Source organism: Penicillium chermesinum (genome assembly GCF_028974085.1).
Source record: "Penicillium chermesinum strain IBT 19713 chromosome Unknown utg000002l:1.0-5270490.0:1.0-5274688.0, whole genome shotgun sequence".
Taxonomy (NCBI): domain Eukaryota; kingdom Fungi; phylum Ascomycota; class Eurotiomycetes; order Eurotiales; family Aspergillaceae; genus Penicillium; species Penicillium chermesinum.
The window spans coordinates 3955458-3972496 of NW_026695312.1; the positions used below are offsets into that span (position 1 = coordinate 3955458).

General features: G+C 50.8%; 6 protein-coding genes across 6 annotated transcripts; 1 reads left to right on the forward strand and 5 right to left on the reverse strand.

The window, feature by feature from the left end:
• Positions 1-618: 618 nt before the first annotated feature.
• On the forward strand, positions 619-1751 carry N7468_002344 (NAD-binding Rossmann fold oxidoreductase family protein; the record flags this gene model as incomplete). Its single annotated transcript, XM_058471641.1, has 2 exons — positions 619-958; positions 1006-1751. The coding sequence occupies 2 exons, from the start codon at positions 619-621 to the stop codon at positions 1749-1751; spliced, it is 1086 nt and encodes a 361-aa protein (XP_058334782.1).
• Positions 1752-5199: 3448 nt separating this feature from the next.
• On the reverse strand, positions 5200-5421 carry N7468_002345 (uncharacterized protein; the record flags this gene model as incomplete). The annotated part of the gene is made up of 1 exon (XM_058471642.1): positions 5200-5421. One exon carries the CDS (start codon positions 5419-5421, stop codon positions 5200-5202), a length of 222 nt encoding a protein of 73 aa, XP_058334783.1.
• Positions 5422-5932: 511 nt separating this feature from the next.
• Positions 5933-9275, reverse strand: N7468_002346 (glycoside hydrolase family 35 protein; the record flags this gene model as incomplete). The annotated part of the gene is made up of 8 exons (XM_058471643.1): positions 5933-6609; positions 6650-7261; positions 7316-7985; positions 8035-8169; positions 8218-8599; positions 8654-8956; positions 9016-9092; positions 9141-9275. 8 exons carry the CDS (start codon positions 9273-9275, stop codon positions 5933-5935), a joined length of 2991 nt encoding a protein of 996 aa, XP_058334784.1.
• A 924-nt stretch (positions 9276-10199) lies between these two features.
• N7468_002347 (tRNA (cytosine-C5-)-methyltransferase) lies at positions 10200-13052 on the reverse strand (the record flags this gene model as incomplete). Its single annotated transcript, XM_058471644.1, has 7 exons — positions 10200-10536; positions 10602-10714; positions 10791-11637; positions 11678-12395; positions 12464-12702; positions 12796-12992; positions 13044-13052. 7 exons carry the CDS (start codon positions 13050-13052, stop codon positions 10200-10202), a joined length of 2460 nt encoding a protein of 819 aa, XP_058334785.1.
• A 489-nt stretch (positions 13053-13541) lies between these two features.
• Positions 13542-15210, reverse strand: N7468_002348 (mitochondrial processing peptidase; the record flags this gene model as incomplete). The annotated part of the gene is made up of 6 exons (XM_058471645.1): positions 13542-13932; positions 13991-14337; positions 14375-14686; positions 14750-14827; positions 14882-15007; positions 15061-15210. 6 exons carry the CDS (start codon positions 15208-15210, stop codon positions 13542-13544), a joined length of 1404 nt encoding a protein of 467 aa, XP_058334786.1.
• A 522-nt stretch (positions 15211-15732) lies between these two features.
• Positions 15733-16701, reverse strand: N7468_002349 (SDR family oxidoreductase; the record flags this gene model as incomplete). The annotated part of the gene is made up of 1 exon (XM_058471646.1): positions 15733-16701. The coding sequence occupies one exon, from the start codon at positions 16699-16701 to the stop codon at positions 15733-15735; it is 969 nt and encodes a 322-aa protein (XP_058334787.1).
• Between the last annotated feature and the right edge of the window lie 338 nt (positions 16702-17039).

Here is a 17039-nt window from a genome sequence, read left to right on the forward strand (position 1 = left end):
GAGCAGTCGACATCTCTATCTAGGCATCGCTGACATTCGGGAGCTTGCTTGTCACATCTGCGCTTGGAATTCGCGCAGGGGATACATGCCTTTTGACGGGGAATAACAGGCATGGTGAATTTGCTTAACTCCCAGGTTTCCTTTACAATTAATGTAGGGGGGCTTGCGAGGCTCTGCTGACTATTGATGAGAGCGCCCCAGGCCCTGGGTTAGCTGCTTACAAATGCACTCTGGGGCGCTGGGCTAAATGTGAACATCTCGGTCTTGGAAGGACGCCCGACACGTCGAGTATTGAGCGTCATCTATTATATATAGAAACTATGACCTCCATTGGAACCTACGGTAACGCGTCGAAAGCAGACCATCGACAAGCGTCTCCAATCTACCCCATGCGGGGAAGAGAGGAGTGGGGGTGAAATCCGTGCATTCCAATCAAACCTGGAGAAAGCGACAGACAAATATACTTTTGATTGGTCGCTGACGCTTAGAAATGGCTTTGAAGGATGTCATATTCCGCAATCGCGGAATGAACGGTCGTTCCTGATAAATCACTCGCTTCCAAGGTTCCACCGGTTTAAACCCCCGGTGTCTCCTGTCTACCAAAGTCGCCAACTTGTCATGGCCCCTCGACAGCTCAAGAAGCTCCAGGTCGGCGTTGTTGGTATCGGTCGCATGGGAAGACGCCATGCTCTTAACATCCTTCATCTGACACCACGTGCAGATCTCCTTTGCGCTTGCTCCCCTGCTCAAAGCGACCTTGACTGGGCAGCAGAAGCCATTGTTCCTTATGGGACCAAAGTATGTGCTACTTTCGAGGAAATGATCGAGGTCCGTGGTCTCGAAGCTGTGATTATTGCTTCGGCAACCGCCTTGCATGCAAGTCAGAGTCGGATTGCTATGGAGCGAGGGATCCATGTGCTCTGCGAAAAGCCCGTCACATTTAGCCTAGAGGAAGTAAGTTCCAATTTGTCTGGAATCAGGTGATCGTATTCTGAGTATTCCCAGTTAAACGCGATTGTCGAACAATCGCGTCGGGTCCTGGCACCAAAATCATGGTCGGCTTCACCCGACGTTTTGACGATAGTTACAAGGACGCGCGACAGAAAATCCAAGCGGGACTAATTGGGCAGCCAGTTGTCTTCCGCTCCCACGGTGTCGAGGAGTTCGATAATAGCGGCTTTTTTATCAATTACGCCCGAGTCAGCGGTGGGATTTTCGTGGATAGCACTATCCACGACATTGATCTTGCTCTCTCCTTCTTCGGTGAGGACATCCAGCCAAAGAAGATCTGGGCTGCCGGCGTTGTCGTGAAGTATCATGAAATGAAGGAATTCCACGACTCTGACAACGCCGTCGGCGTCGTGGAGTTTTGGGGAGGCAAAATCGCCCAGTTTTACAATTCTCGAACGGGCAGCTCAGGATACGACAACACGACAGACATCTTCGGCACAGAGGGAAAGATTTCAATCAATTCCAACGCCAGGAAGAACCGAGTTGAGATCACTGGCGCTACGGGGGTTAGGAACGAGACCCACGGAGGGTGGATCGATCGATACGAAACTGCGTTTGTCAACGAGGTCAATGAATTCACGGCCGCCATCCTGGATAAGACTGAGCTTCCCATAAGGCTCGATTCAGCAGTGAGCTCCTTGAAGATTGCGCTGGCTCTTCAAGAAAGCTTAGTATCCGGCCATCCTATCCGGTTTGATCAGAATGGCGAGAGAATGTCCAGCCCCAGTGCAGTCTTATGAGTCTAACGAAGATTCAATATGGAGATCAGTGGGAAAAGGCTAGAGAGCTATACATAGAACATCCAAGTGGGCAATACAGAACCCTGCAGTTTCCTTCTTCCTTCCTTTTACGATTAATATCAAGTTTGATTGGACTCTTCCACAATAGCAAAGTGATATCAGCTAGCAACTTCATGACATGTGCTAATAAAATATTCAAGAACGATCAGTTGCAGCAAATTTGGAAGGAACAAGAGTCTCCAGCGACTCCACGTTGCTCGCCATTTCCATGCTTTTGATTTTCGACTCTTCGTCCTCCTGTTGCAAGTGATCATCCGCATTCAAGCCCCAAATCGAAGCAAGACAAAATCGTCGCTGGCAGATTTCCGAATAAACGTTTCTGTTTTTCCGGATGTCATAAAACAGGAATCTGAGAAAGTACCATCTTTTGAATTTCTTATCGATTTTGAACCCTCGATGTTCTGTGCAACATGTACATTCGAGAGTGCAATGTCCAACGCCCAGTACACCTACCAAGCTGTTGGCGCGTTCAGGATCAACACAACATCCACAATCACGGCCACAACAGCCCCCTCTCATCCTACAATCATCAACAAGGACTGGATGCATGTACCACTGAGGATTAGACCTCCATTGTTCAAACCCTCTGCTCAAAGGTCCAGAGTATGCCACAATGTCCCCACGGAAAGAATGCCAGTACAGTGTATTTTTCCAAATTTCCTGCTTCAGTTCTGCCATTTTTTTCCCGTTACTTCTTTCCTTCCTTAGATTAGGCTCTCGCTGGCATAAAGATCGGAGCAGATATTCATAATAAAGCAGTTTTGTCAAAATGCCCTCCTCACTGTACTCGGTGGAAAACTGCTTGTTGAGGTTGCTTAGGTTGTATCTGAATCTCTGGAGAGTGTTGATGCATCCTTTTTTTTGCAGCAAGGCCTCTTCAGGAGAAAGATCGCCTGGTAGACGTAGCATTTTAGGGTCCACTGGCTCTAGGGGCCCCATCTCGCCATGTGTTTTGAAATTTCCATCAGGCATGGCGCGTCAAGCACTTAGGCAATAAGAGTATAATCAATTGGCGGGTATAATTTTTGCTTCCAACAAAAATGTAAGTGGCAGGTCTTGAGATTTAGGAGCAAGATGAATCTGCTTGCGCTTGAAGGCGGTAGCTAATGGTGTGTCTCACTATGACGCTTCTATATACTAAGATGCTTTCGTAATAATGTGCCGTTGAAAGACAAATTGAACCAGCTCCAATGCGAAACTATTATGAAATATTGTAAACCCGGCAAGCTAAAATAAAGCAGCCTATTTCCGTATACGGGAAACGCATTTCATGAATAAATAAGCGAGGTCTCATAGCATTGGTAAGCTCACTAGTACCTAGCGGGCGAGGGCGGATTTTCCCCAGTATCGTATCCCAGGTTGTGGAAGACGACTGGCCGTCGCAAGGGCCAGGCTGGATACAGCATGCTGGCTTTGGTGCTGACCCGGCGAGACCGCCACTAAAATTCCTCCTGTATATTAAGACTATTTAGAAACCGAGACAAGACGAGGGATGCGATGCACATTTTCCACGCCTTCACCTCCTATCCCACCTGCCCCCCTAAAGCCCGTAATTTGCCAGCAAAATTCTGCAGAGCAGACTCGGTTGCCACATCATTGGGGCAGATTGGGATATCTTGCCTTGAAGAGCGTATCATATTTTTCCCGTCTCCAGAGCGCCTCCACAAATACGCAGAATGAGAGACCGTGTGCCTCTGCTATCTGGAAGCCAGACGGGTAGATGTACTCAAGGTCGCTGAGTATAACGAACTCTATTGTTGAGACGTTCAAAGGTCGTGATCGTCCACCATGGCCAACTTCGACTGCGTCTTTCCAATCTCTTCAACAAGGACATTATCTGCCTTGTGCTCGAGGCGTTGAGCTGGCATCTCACCAGCTCCAACTTGTGCCATTTTGGTGCCACTCCCCGAGGGCAAGAGATCATAGCCAGGTGATAACAATGATAAGAGGCCCTCACTGCTGAGCAGACGAAGCAAGACTCTAGATAGCCTGCATATCCCTACCGCAGAGGTTCATCTTCGATGATATAGGATCTGTAATGGAGACCAGTACCACACAACGAGGGAAAAACGTTGTCGCAGGTGGCCCTCCTTCGTGAAGGCCACCTGGAATTGTTTCCGGATCCGGGCTCTGCAGTTAATGACTGCGACCAACTCTCTCTCCCTCGTCCAGGCTATATGTCTTCCGGGTGTCTTCTGGCATCTCTCTCAGAGTCCGAGGCAGAGCCTCGTCCCCTACATTCGCCATCCTCTTATATGTAAGTCTAACGGCTGCAAGATTGATCATCCCAGCAATCGGATTTCCCGATGCTGCTTTCTCTCCTACAATAGTGCTCAGTTCGGCCATATCCAGCTTTCGGCGTCTCGTTACTTGCCGACGTTGTAGACGAGGACGAATTTACTAGGCGCTCAGTTCCACCATCTTCCTAGACAGGTAAAGTTAGATCATCTCTTATTCCTGTCTTATTTGGTGGTTGTTCTGTGTCCAGCTCGTCCGCTATAATGTTAGGTTCGAAGGTACACCGGGTTTCGGGAAATTTGAGAGATGTAAGAGCTGTCGTTCGTCACCTCGAAGAGAGTTGTAAGAGTGAAGTCTGAGAGGAGAGGAGGGATTGTCCACTATCAGCAGATCTGAGATTTGGAGTAAGGCGTAATCAATATAGCATAGTTGGTATAGTTCAGTACTCAAGAGACTTGATAAATATGTTATCTTGTGACTCCGATAAGAATGTTGGATTTCCAGGCTGCCATAAACTGGATCCAGTATGGACATATATCGGGTTTTGTAGTGCTGTAAGCCCTTCGATCTCTGGCCATGTTAAACTGCTGGGTGTCCTGCCCTTGGCCCTCGTTCATCCATCGCTGACATCGACTCAGCCTCATTTCTTATGGTACCCCCACCCATCCCTCGTCTTCAGACTCTTCCTGTGCCCCCTCAGCCTTCCTGGCTTCCATCTTCGAGTTTTCAAGAAAAAATGTGAGCAAATGAAGGTGTGGGCATAAAATGGGCGCCGGCGCAGATCGTTTCGCGCAGAATCATCGTGGGAGACTGCGCTGCGGTGTCTTAGTCGCTATGGCGATGACCTCGCACAGATGAAAGATCAAGACCAAGATCAAATGAACCGGGAATAAATAGAATTAGCGACGAGTTGAAGAAGTAAGAGCGAAAGAAGATGAAAGTAGTAGATTATCATTGGTGATTTGATGTGACACGCGTGGCGGTTGTTGGTTGATATAATGGCTTGAGCACGGATCGAGATGAAGTAGAAAAAATATACATGAAGAAGGGATACAAATTATCAAGAGTGCTTGCCAGACAGCTACCCAACTTTGGAAGTGGTGATCAAGTCAGGTCGTGCTCTTAGTACGGCCATTGACCTCTGATCCCTTCACATCTCAGGGTAGAAATGAGAAGTGTATATCCAATCCAAAGTTTCAGCAGCGCCCATTGCGGTCATGGTAGTTGGTGGCTCACTGAGGACAGCAAACAGCCTGGGATTTTCACCATGAGAACTCTTTTCGAGGGCGCTGGTCATCTTTTCCAGAAGAATGCTGAAGAACAGTACTGGCTGCTGCAACCCCCCCTTTGTTAGGCCGAGGGAGGCCTTCATCTTCTCTTGTTTCTGCAAAACATATGAGATCCCCACATCGTTGGATCGAGGAATAACTGGGATGATTTTGTGTATTAATCGTTCCGTCCAGCTTTGAAAAGTATTACTTTCTTCGTCTTTTCTCCAGGACGCCGCAAGGATGTGTCCTGACCAGGGCTACGCGATCGTTGCCATATGACGGCCTGGCAACGATCACATAACGGCATAATGATACTTGAACCTTCCAGTGGGCTGATATATACACCCTTCTTTACGTCTTCAGAACTAATAAGTGTAGGCTTCCCTTGGACAAAAATCTCCGCTACCTTAGAGGGTAGTAGTATATGTCCACTAGTGTCCTAGAACTGCTGGAGAGATTTATATCAGACTCTGGGCATTATGCCCAATTACATGGCAGGCTGTGAGAGATTTGATATTATTGAGAGATGGGGGTACTACAACTCGCAAGAGAAGGCCCATGTAAGATGTACTTTCTTTCCTTCCACATCACCTATGTACATCTCACTTCATCCTAATAAGCGCCACTGCGCTTTTGGTACTTAGGCTGGTCGACCGACTCGACACCACGCAAAGCAGTCAGAACAGGAGTAGTAGAGATCAAGTCAAGTCCACCAAGCTTAGCACCGTTCTGGTCTTGAGCCCAAAGGGTCAAAGCGATCCAGTTTCTGCCCTGGTAGTTCAAAATACCCTCCGGAACAGGGTATGCAGTCTGGGGGCCAATATTGCTGACATATTTCCCGTACTGGTATCCGTTCACGAAGAGCTGGACACGATACGGCGCCGGCGACGAGCTCGAGTTCCTGAAGTCGAAGTACAAAGGGATATCCCATCCCTTGGGCAGGTCCAGATCGAAGCTTGTACTATAAAATTGGACACCAGCCTGCGATACGCCTGTGAAAGGGCTGCTGGTATTCCACTCCTGGCTTGGTGGCTCGGGCTGGTGGAAGCCTTGGCGTTCAGCGTAGAGACCACCTTCATTGAGAGGACCACGGGTGAGGTCTTGATAGTCTTCGCCACCGAGATTTCCGGTGAGCTTCCAGGTAATGGCATCGGCGGATCTGCCTGAGAGAGTATAGTCTAGGATACCACGAGGGTCTTTAGTTCCTTCATAGCCGGGGCCGTTGTTTTCGTCCAAGCCCATATTGTCAATAACGATGGTAAGGACGTACGTCTCTCCCGGCCTGAAGACTCGGGAGTTTGTAAGTAGAATTGTAGTCTTGGTAAGCACCACTTCCAATCCAGGATCCAATGAAGGTTGAATTGATCCAAGCGGAATGCCCGTAGCCCAGACCTCCCTCAGTGTGGAAAGCAAAGCTTGTCTCATTGCCCGCGGAGACAAATGAGCCGCGGTAAATGAACGTTCCAGTGCTGAAGCCATAGTCGGTCGAGTACAAGGAAGTTGGGGTCTTGATGGGATTGGCGCTGTTGTTGGTATAAGGGTGGTTGGCCGCGGTCCAGGCCGAGTCGTCATATGAGGTTTGGATCTCCGGCAGCGTATCGATGGACTTCCAAGGCAAGTCTTTCAGACTTGGAAATTTGAACTTTGGGGCCTTATAGTGAACTCTGGCAGACAGAATGCCGTTTTTATCTACCGTTGTATCAAGAGTCTGATTGTTGATAACAATCTTCTTCGCCGATGATGGAGCTCCGATGACCTCCACGGTTGTAGTAGCATTGAAGTCGGCGCTGATATGCAAATCACTACCCTGCAGGGATGCGGTTCGAACAAGGTAGCCAGCCTTAACAATGACTGACGAGGCGGTGGTTTCCTGCGAGCTATAGCCGACTGAACCATTTGAAGACAGTTGTGGGACCCAGTAATTATAAGCAGAGTTTCGGTCTAAGCACGCTAAGTCAGTCAGGGAGGCCAAAAAATGGGCTACATGAAGCCTACCCAGCAAAATGATCCTCAGGTCATCTACCTGAACGATGCGACGACTTGTCGACACATCCCATCCAATGATCAGGGCCGATCCGACCTTTTTGGAAGTAATGCCAGACGACGAACCTTCCACAACGGAAGACTTAGACGCCCCCGAAACGGCGAGCTCATGGTGCTCGCCTGTGTCGCCATATAAGACAAGGATTTTTCCGTTATCCGTCTTCTTCCAAGTGAAAATTTCACCCGTGGAGTAAAGAACGTTCGTTCCTGCCACGTCATAGTTCACAACGTGAATCTTCAAGTCGCGACCACCAAGCGTCAGTTTGCCGCCAAGCTGAGGAATCGAAACATTACCAGCAACTGGTAGCTTCAGCGTGTATTCCACGGAGTCTCGGCTGGAATAATCGGAATGGCGAACGACGAAGAAAGACGAAGCCGAGCTGTTACTTCCGAGAAGTGGAGTGACAGTCAGATCCGAAGTGCTTGTATATGTAGAGCTTGTGGAGTTTCCGGGGGCTGTCAGCAGATAACCCGGCGTGACCTTCATGAAGTTTCCGAGAAGCTTGAGTTCGCTGTATTTTTCACGAGTGATGTTGCGAGACTCGGAGATAGCTGCACCATAATCGTAAGAAGTGTATCCTCCAGGATGTCCAAGGTTGCCCCAGTTGGTACCACCGAAGATCTATAACCGTCAGCAAAGCTCTCAAGCCTGAAGTCAATCTTTCACTTGCCATGTACAGATTCATAAATGCAACGCGGAAGCTAAAGTTGTTCTTGTAAAAGACCCGCACGAACTCGTTGTTCAGAAGCTCAGCACAGTTATCAAACCCACTTCCACCCCAGGGGTCAAAGGCACCACCTTGGAACTGCGGGTTGTCAGTACAGAGCTCCTACTATCTTCATGCATTCCATACCTCAACAATAGAATATGGTGTGGTAGGGCTCTGCTGCTCATGCAGAGACCAGTAATTGGTAGGAAGATCGCCGCTCGGCCAGACAGTAGGATTCGAGCAATCGAAGCCAAGTGGATAGCCGTCATGGCCGTAAATATCGACCGCACCCACTCCAGTCCCCGGAGCCTCATGCCCCTCTGGAGCCGCGTCGTTGCTTATTAGTGGGATGACAATACCCGCATTACGAGCCTGGTCCTCAACGTATTGCATGTAGACGCCATCTGGGAAGTTATCAACCCCACAGCAAGCACTTGTGTACTCGTTCTCTGGCTGGTACAGGATAATCGGCCCCCCGTTCGTGATCTGAGCTTTGGCGATCGTCGCAGCAACATGAGCGACATAACTGTGAGAGCGGTGTCAGCATTTATCAGACTATTGAGTCCTTCTTTTTCCGTACTTGTTAGTTGAGTTGAGGTATGCTTCATCCCTCGTCCGAAGGGTACCATTGACACGCGCCAGCCATCCAGGGAAGCCGCCTCCAGAAACTTCGGCGTTGATGTAAGGGCCAGGGCGAGCTAGAAGATAGATACCGGCCTCCTGCGCAGCATCAAAGAAAGGCTGCAAGTCGAAGATACCGTCAGCTCGGTAGTGGCCGGGCTTGTGCTCTACCAAAGCCCAATTCACATAGAAGGATACACAGTTGAAGCCAAGGGCCTTGACTTTCTGGAAAATATCGATCCACAGAGATGGGACTGGTAGACTGAACGTACACAGGTCAATGTTTTTTTGAAAATCCTAAAAGTCTCCAGTCAAACATACCGAAATGGATGAACTTCACCACTGAAAAGCATGAGGCGCTCGCCATTGATGAACAACGACTTGTCATCCCAGGTAACCTAGAAGCAATTAGGATACGAAGCGATTCAGAATACACCACGGCGTACGTATTTCTGGAGCTGCTCTCTTTTCGCAGGATCAGGGTGCTCTGTAATTGTAAAGCCATTGAGCTTATGGGAGATTGCTGCACCAGCAGCCTGAGCCGCCAGGGCCGCCAATGCCCAGGTAGCAGCGAGCTTCATTATGCCCAAGATCACTGGCAAATACGAACAGAGGATTTCGAGGGCTCTCTGGCCCCGTCAAAGCCAGGGGGGGGAACCCTTCATAAATACAGTTGCATTGGGGCGGCGATCGACAAGCGAATCAACCCAAGTTCCGTCAATTCGGGGAATTGAGTACCGACGCGTTGTGCCTCGCATTCTTCTCTCGCTACAACCCCGCAGGACCTTTCTGCAGGGCCGTTCTGATGCATGTCGTCATTTATTCTTCATCGACAGGGTCATCGACAGGGGCGCCAAGCGGGGAATTGCACCAGTAAGCGACTATCGACCCGTTCCTGCGACTGGTCTGAGGCACCGTGGTAGACAACTTGGTCGGCTCGTGCGCTCTTCCCAACCCCTCCGCTTCCCCGCGTACTGCAGGGTCAAGCTCCGGCTGAACGCCTTTGGCTAGAGAGTCCGCATTAATACGCTTTCAATTACGAGTTATGCTTGTGAGTCTCCAAATCGGCTCCATGTGCATTGGCCTGAGCCTGAAGGCCGACTTCCCATAGCTCAAGAATGCGCACTTCTCAGAGGATCAGGTAAGTTTTGCCCCAATGCAGCAACAGGAAACGGCCAGGCATTACAAAAAGGTCTAAGCTCTCTCCACAAAGCAAGCTGCGGGGAAGCCAGGATAATAGGCCCAATTTACCCGTCGCCGATATTTCCCCGACTGGGAGGCACCTTATGATGCAGATCGCTTGGGGCGTTCACGCGCATGGCTCGGATAAATCCCAGACCTCCTTTCAGTTGATTTGTTCGGCTCTCAGAGACAATGGATCATCAGAGAACTTATAGTGAGTTTATTGATTGCTTTTGATACACTCAACGGGCGTGAGACATACCCCGAGGACTACACGAATTGTAAAAATAAATCAGATCATTCGTCGAAACGTTCCCCGAAACTCAAACCGTTGTATTGAAAGTGTCCTCCTCATCGCCGATCTTGACGAAGCTTTCTCGGCTCTCTACAAAGGCCTGTTCGTCCTCTGCGAGCTGGGTGTCTTCGTTCTTCAAGGCGGCGTTATCGGCACCGGCGGTCGAGATGGCCGGGGTCTCCTGCATAGGTGTGTCTGTACCTGAGGTTCCAGAGGCATCGGGCTTGTTCTGGTTCTTCAAAGTCGCGTTTACGAGAGGGGTATCGTCGTTGAAAATGCGGAGCAACATGGCGCGCCGCTCCTCCTTGGGAAGCATGAGGTTCAGAGAGTGGAGTGATCGCCAAAGGGGTAGCACCATGCGCTCGCTGTAAGCAACTTGTTAGCAGTCATCCTTCCTAGATGTATGAAGTGTTGAAAATGGGGAACATACTTGAGACCATCCTCCTTGCCGTTGGGCTCAACACGCAGAATGCTGCAGCCCATCGGGATGTCCTTGACCCGGGCACCGATCTCACCAAGGTTCTTCCACCCGTCGTCATTGACCTTGGGGGAACATCTCAATGAGAAGCTTGCGCAGAGTCTCTCGTGCGGTCAGGGTAACAGATCGCGCCTCACCCACCCAAGGCTCGGTGATTTTCAATCCATCAGTCTGGATACGCCAACGGCACACGTTCTCGCGCTGGGCATCCTGCTTAACAAACATCTTGACACCGCAGTGGACAAACTTCATGCCAGAACCTTCGTTCTGGGTAAGGATGTCTCGTGCGAGAGCACTGGTGTAGTAAATTGTCTTGTGTGGAGCGCCGTCTGCATTGCGAACCATGAAGCGATCGCGGGGGAAACGCTCAGACAGCTGATAGAAATCGAAAATCGGGGCCAGCTCTTCGTGATTGGGGTCAAGGTACTTGTATGGATCCTCCTGGTGACTGCCCTTCTTCTTACCCGGGTAGCCTGGTCCCGAAGTGGGCTTGGTGGGAGCTGCTACGTTCTCGACCTGTCCTGCTGGAACAGGGTCATGAACCGGGCGGTCACCAACCAAAGCCTCAATTCCGCTATCGAGTTTCACACGTTTAGCCGGTACTTCTTCTTCAAAGTCTTGGTTATCGCGCTTAGCGTTCGCGGTGGCATCGGAAGCGCCTAGAGTAGCAGAGTAAGGAGGCTGATTTGTGGCCTCGGCAACAGACTGATTCTTGGCGAGCTCTGCTTGGACTTCAGGATCTGGGACAACAACATTATCCAAAGAGCTCAGCTTTGCTTGAGGGTCATCGTTGCTATTCTTGCGGGCATCAAGCTCGGCTGTCAGATTGGCGACAGGGGTGACTGGCGCCCGGGGAATGACACTTGAATTATCCTCTGGCTTGGCGCGGATTTCAGAGGTCTTCTCCAGAACGGTGATAAAGAAACCACCGGTGTCCTGCTGGTGAGGATAGATACGCATGCAACGCTCGAGAGGGAAGGTCAGCTCCCTCGCCAAGAGGAGGGAACATGCCCTCGGAAAGTCTGAACAGCCCCTCAATGCCCTGCGATTCCTTATGCTCCTCAACCTCCTTCCAGCTGCTCCAGATGCGGCCTTCACGGTCCATGACCTTCCAGGTCTTCAGACCGGCAGCACGCTTCAACCCAGGCAACTCTTGACTGCAGTCGACAATCTTGACATTCTGGGCACCGCCACAGCGCTGAATGGCACTAGCAATCACCGACTCGTTCTCCACAGGGTTCATACTGCAAGTAGAGTAGACCACTCGTCCACCGACCTTAAGCATTTGCAGAGCACGAACCAAGATGCGAGCCTGCGTGAGATGAAGACCGAGAGCATTCGAAGGGTTCCAGTCCTTCCACACATTGTAGTTCTTGCGAGCAGTACCATCACCCGAGCAAGGGACATCGGCCAAGATACGATCGAACTTCAAGTAACGAGTCTTCTGGGGGCCCTCAACATTGGGAAGTGGGGGCAGTTTGATAGATGGGTACATAGTGGCGTCGTGGTTGGTCACAATCAAGTTAGGCGAGCTCAATCTTTTCATCTGATGGATAAGAAGGTGCGAGCGCTTGTAATCACTGTCGTTGGCAATCAACAGACCAGTAGTCCGGCCGTCATCGTTCAAGCCCTCTGGGCCCTGGGGCTCCGCACCAATGGTACCAGCCTTCGCTTGTTCGGCAACTTCTCGGATAGACTCTTCTTCGCCCGCGTGTACCATCTCCATCAGCTGGCAAGACTTGCTTCCTGGGCAGCACACATATCCAAAACCGTCATGCCGGGCTTCACATCGATGACGAGAGGAGGAATCATACTGACAACCTCCTGGCGACTGATATTTCCGACCTCCGTCTCGGCAACAAGGAACTTCTGGAAAGAAGCAAATGGTGCGTGTCGTCGAATGACATTCTTAGGTGTCGTCATCTGCCAGGCAAGCTGGTCGGGGTACCAAGAGACTGGGCGCGGGGGCTCGACAAATTCGCCTTCATACTGGATAGACGTGATTTTGGGAATATAGAAATCCTTGAGACGTTCTTGCACAGCAAGTGCATGGCTGGATAGTAACACACCAATTAATATTTTCTTCAAGCTTTGGGTGCGATCTTCGTTCGCAAGTGGGATGTGATTTTTTTTTTTTGCGACTTACCCACGGGACCCAGTGAAACGGAAGCTATTGGGCAAATCGCGCTTCAGCGCAGCCCAGAATTCTTCTCTCTCCTCCTCTGGGACGAATTCGGGCTCATTATAGTAGCGCTCGAGCTTCTCGTTGCCTTTGTTCAAATTGTCCGCCCAATTGTCGCGAGAGCGGCCGCCGCCTCCGCCTCGACCACCGCCACGGTTGAACTACCGGCGTTCAAGTTAATAAACATGCCAATCTATTATATATTATCTCACTGGAACCATTTCGCAACATACCTTTTTTACCGCCGCGTTTACCCATTGCGATCAATTTGTAGCTGGGAATGCAAGCAAAAGCGGTTCAGAAAATCTCGCGGAGATCATTCATCGGATGAGGTAATCTTGATGAGTGCAGGGGGGGGGCAAAAACTTACCGCCTTCAATATCTGGCTGGTATTCTCAAGCCCTGGCACGGAGACTTATACGATATAAGAGACTACATTCAAGAGAACTGTGAGATATGTACGAGATGACTTTTATTGGGACGCAGTGCGCAACAAAAGAAATAAAGGAGATAGTTTGGTCTACCACGTCTTCGCGGCAGACTATATAGTCTACTGGTAAACCATTAATTGCTATTTCACACAAATCAGGGTCTAAATAAAACCCAAGGCAATGATTGATAGTACATTCAAACTCCAACCCCGCACGTCGGGTCCATGCCCTGACGTTGCTGGAGGCCGTCTTTAACACGCAATTTGGATTGCGACCAGCTTAGGACAGCATGCGGGTCATGTCGTTGCGGATGCGCTGGTAGTCGAGGATGCCCTCAATGCTACCGACAGCACTCATGGCAAGGTCCTGGTCCCACAGCTTGCGGGTAGCGAAGTCCATGACATCCTTCTCGGTGATCTGACCAACGGCACGCTCAACATCCTCAGGGCTGAGACGACGGCCAGTAGTGATGATTTGACGGCCAATGTCCTCGGCAATAGCAGTGGTACCATCCAAGCTGAGCAGAATGGAAGCCTTCAGCTGGGCCTTGGCACGTTCAACCTCAGCGGAGGTAACGTTGTTAGTCAGGCGAGTCCACTCACGGAGAGTGAAGTGGATCAGGTCATCGAGCTGAGTGAGGTTCTCGGAGACAAGGTAAATACCCCAGAGACTATATACACGTTAGCTTCGGCCACCTCCGACTGGTCTGTTGTGGGGCAAAAACTTACCCAGTGTCGCTGTAGCTGGTGGAGAAGCTCATGAAGCTGTTGGCAAGGTGGTGCTTGCTAACGTGAGAGCTGAGCTTGCTTCCGAGGAAGGGAGACTGGCCCATGGCACGGTCCCAGTTACCGACGATAGCCTGGGTGACCAGCGCAGTGAAGTAGTCATCATCCTTCCAGCTGACACCCTCAACGGCAAGGGCGATGTGAGCGGAGGGGATGGTGTCATCGCGGAGACGGACCTCAGAACCGATGAACTCGGGGGTGCGCTTCATCTCGGCAGTGAGGGCCTGGGCGGCGGAGGTAGGGGCACGGTTGGGGAGGCCACCGAAGTGCTCCTCAGCGAGGCGAACAAGCTGCTCATGGGGGGATACCACCAGAGCCAACCAGCACCATGCGGTCAGCGGTGTAGTTGGTCTTGATGTAGTCGGTCAGGTTGTCGCGAGAGATGGTCTGGATGTTCTCCTTGGGGCCGAGGATGGTGCGACCAAGGGGCTGGCCCTGGTAGGCAGTGGCGTGCAAGTGGTCGAAGACGACCTCCTCGAGCTGCTTGTCAACCTCCTCCTGTTCGCGCAGGATCACATCACGCTCACGCTCAATAGCGGCGGGCTCGAGCTTGGAGTTCTGGAGGATATCGGAGAGGATGTCGACGGCCTTGGGGACATCGGCATTGAAGGACTTGGCATAGTAGACGGTGTTCTCGCGCTAAATTATCGGTTAGTCGTCATATGAACATATATAAGTAGAGGCTGTCGATTCCGGCCGTACCGAGGTGTAAGCGTTGAGGTGAGCACCCATGTTCTCAATCTCGAGCTCCAATTGGTGCTGCGAGCGCTTGCCAGTGCCCTAAAACTGATGTCAGGTGCATTTCGGAGGAACTAAAGTGTGGTGCGGACGAACCTTGAAGGCAAGGTGCTCAAGGAAGTGGGCAGTTCCGTTGGTCTTGTCAGTCTCTGACCGGCTACCGGCATCGATCCAGACACCGACGGTGGAGGTCTGGGCCCATGGTGAATGCTCAGTGGCAATCTAGATGGGTTAGTAAATCCCAAATGGCATTTTTTCGAGTTGGCCGGGCATACCGTGAAGCCGTTGGAGAGGGTGGTGGACTGGGTGGTAGACGGCAGCGCAACCGGCGACGCAAAGCCTCGCTTCACGGGCTGGATGGACTTCAGGGCCGCACGGGTCCGGAGAGCCTGGTTGAGGTTGAAAGCTAGGCGCCGAGAAGCCATTGCGGGTAATGGGGTGGGTAGAGGGGGGAGGAAGGGGGATGAGAAAAGAGCTGGCGCCCTGAGGTTGAGGTTCGGAAGTGAAATTCGTGCCAGCGCCGCGCTGGCCAATCACATGACCCGCTTTGCAAACCGCCCTTTCCGTCCCGATTCCTTCCTTGCACGAGCCTCTCAAGTCTACGTCAAGCAGGAATCTTGAGCAACAGATGGCTGTAATTGAATTCCCGGGTTAGTATGTTTTGGTCAAGTCGAATTTGCCGTATGTTTGTCGCAGAGGGTGCATCGATTTATCGAGATCATCCCAATTGCGGTTCTACTGATCGGCTGCAGCGCCTCGCTTGAACAAGTTCATCGCCAAGGCATTACCTTGAGTTTGCGACCACCTTCTGCGCCAGATCATCACCTACATCACAAATTTACTTCTAGTCTATCCCCAAGATATCCAATAGAGCACAGTTATGAAGCCACCTGTACGGTGATTCAACCGAAGTAAGGTAAAAATGGTTGGTAACTATTCAATATGAGTCATACAAATTTGCTGGCAAAATGCTTGATATTCTCCTGGATCGAAATATCAGGAGAGAATCCTAGCTTGAACGCCCTTTCTGTCGAAAACTCTGGAGTCCAACCCTGCACGATTTTGTCGGTCGCAGCATCGTACTTCTCCTCGACAAGTGCTCGTCTCTCCTTGCCACCAACAGCCTCCAATGCGTCCAGCATTTCCTGAACACTAACCTTCAAACCAGGCAAGTTGACAGATCTTGACACGCCCCAGGCTTCTTTGGGCACAGTGCTAGCATGGATGATATTCTTGATAATCATTTTCGGCGAGCAGATCCACATCTCTGTGCTTCTATCCACTGGCAAGATAGCCTTCCTGCCATAGAAGGGCTCCCGAATAATATCGCTAGCGAAGCTGCTTGCAGCTTGGGTGGGTTTCCCAGCGCGGACCGTCACAGTTGGGAGACGCACACATCGTCCATCAATGAATCCGCGTCGCGAATAGTCGTTCACCAGGATCTCAGAAATCAGTTTCTGGGACCCGTAAGAGGTAGTAGGTACCGGGGTAAAATTGGTCTCATTTGCGAGTACGCCCGGCGGTGCCAGACCGTAGACTGCCAGTGAGGACGTGAGGATAACCTTTACTCCTGGTGTAGTTTCACGAATGCGATCAAGTACATATCGAGTAGAGTCAAGATTCACGCGGAATCCGAGCTCGAAGTTTACCTCGGCGCCGCTGGACATGATGCCATGGAGCAAGTACACAGTGTGGTAAGAACGGGAAGAGCTGATCAACTCATCTACCTCTCTAGCTGAGGTCAAGTCTGCTTTCACGGCGACCACTCGACTGGCATGCTGCGCAGCTGCCTCCGGTACTGGGGGCTCGACGATGTCGACAATCGTGATGGTTGTGGAAGCGGGAGTACTGTTCAGTAGAGCTGCAGCAAGTTCTTGGCCCACGTAACCACCAGCACCGGTGATTAAGATTGACATTTTAGTACGGAGAAAGCGGATTCCAGGGCAAAAAATAAGGGCAAAATTACCTTCGTATCCGAGAGAGAAAAAAAAGGAAAAAAATCGTGTCAATGATACTCGGTGGTACCGGTGGCTCTCTTCCAGCTATATAGTTCGGCAGGACAGAGCTCCGCGGTGATCTTTGCGGAGCGAAACCCTCCTCCACGCTCTTGTCAGTCAACATCAACCAATAGAAAGATTCACAAGCAAAGATCGAAAAGGCAGAATTTGGCCACACGCACCAACTCCGAGTTGGCTTACGCTGAGCCCGGAAATTTGGTAGCCAGACCTCGGGGAGAAAACCGATTACCGGCTTA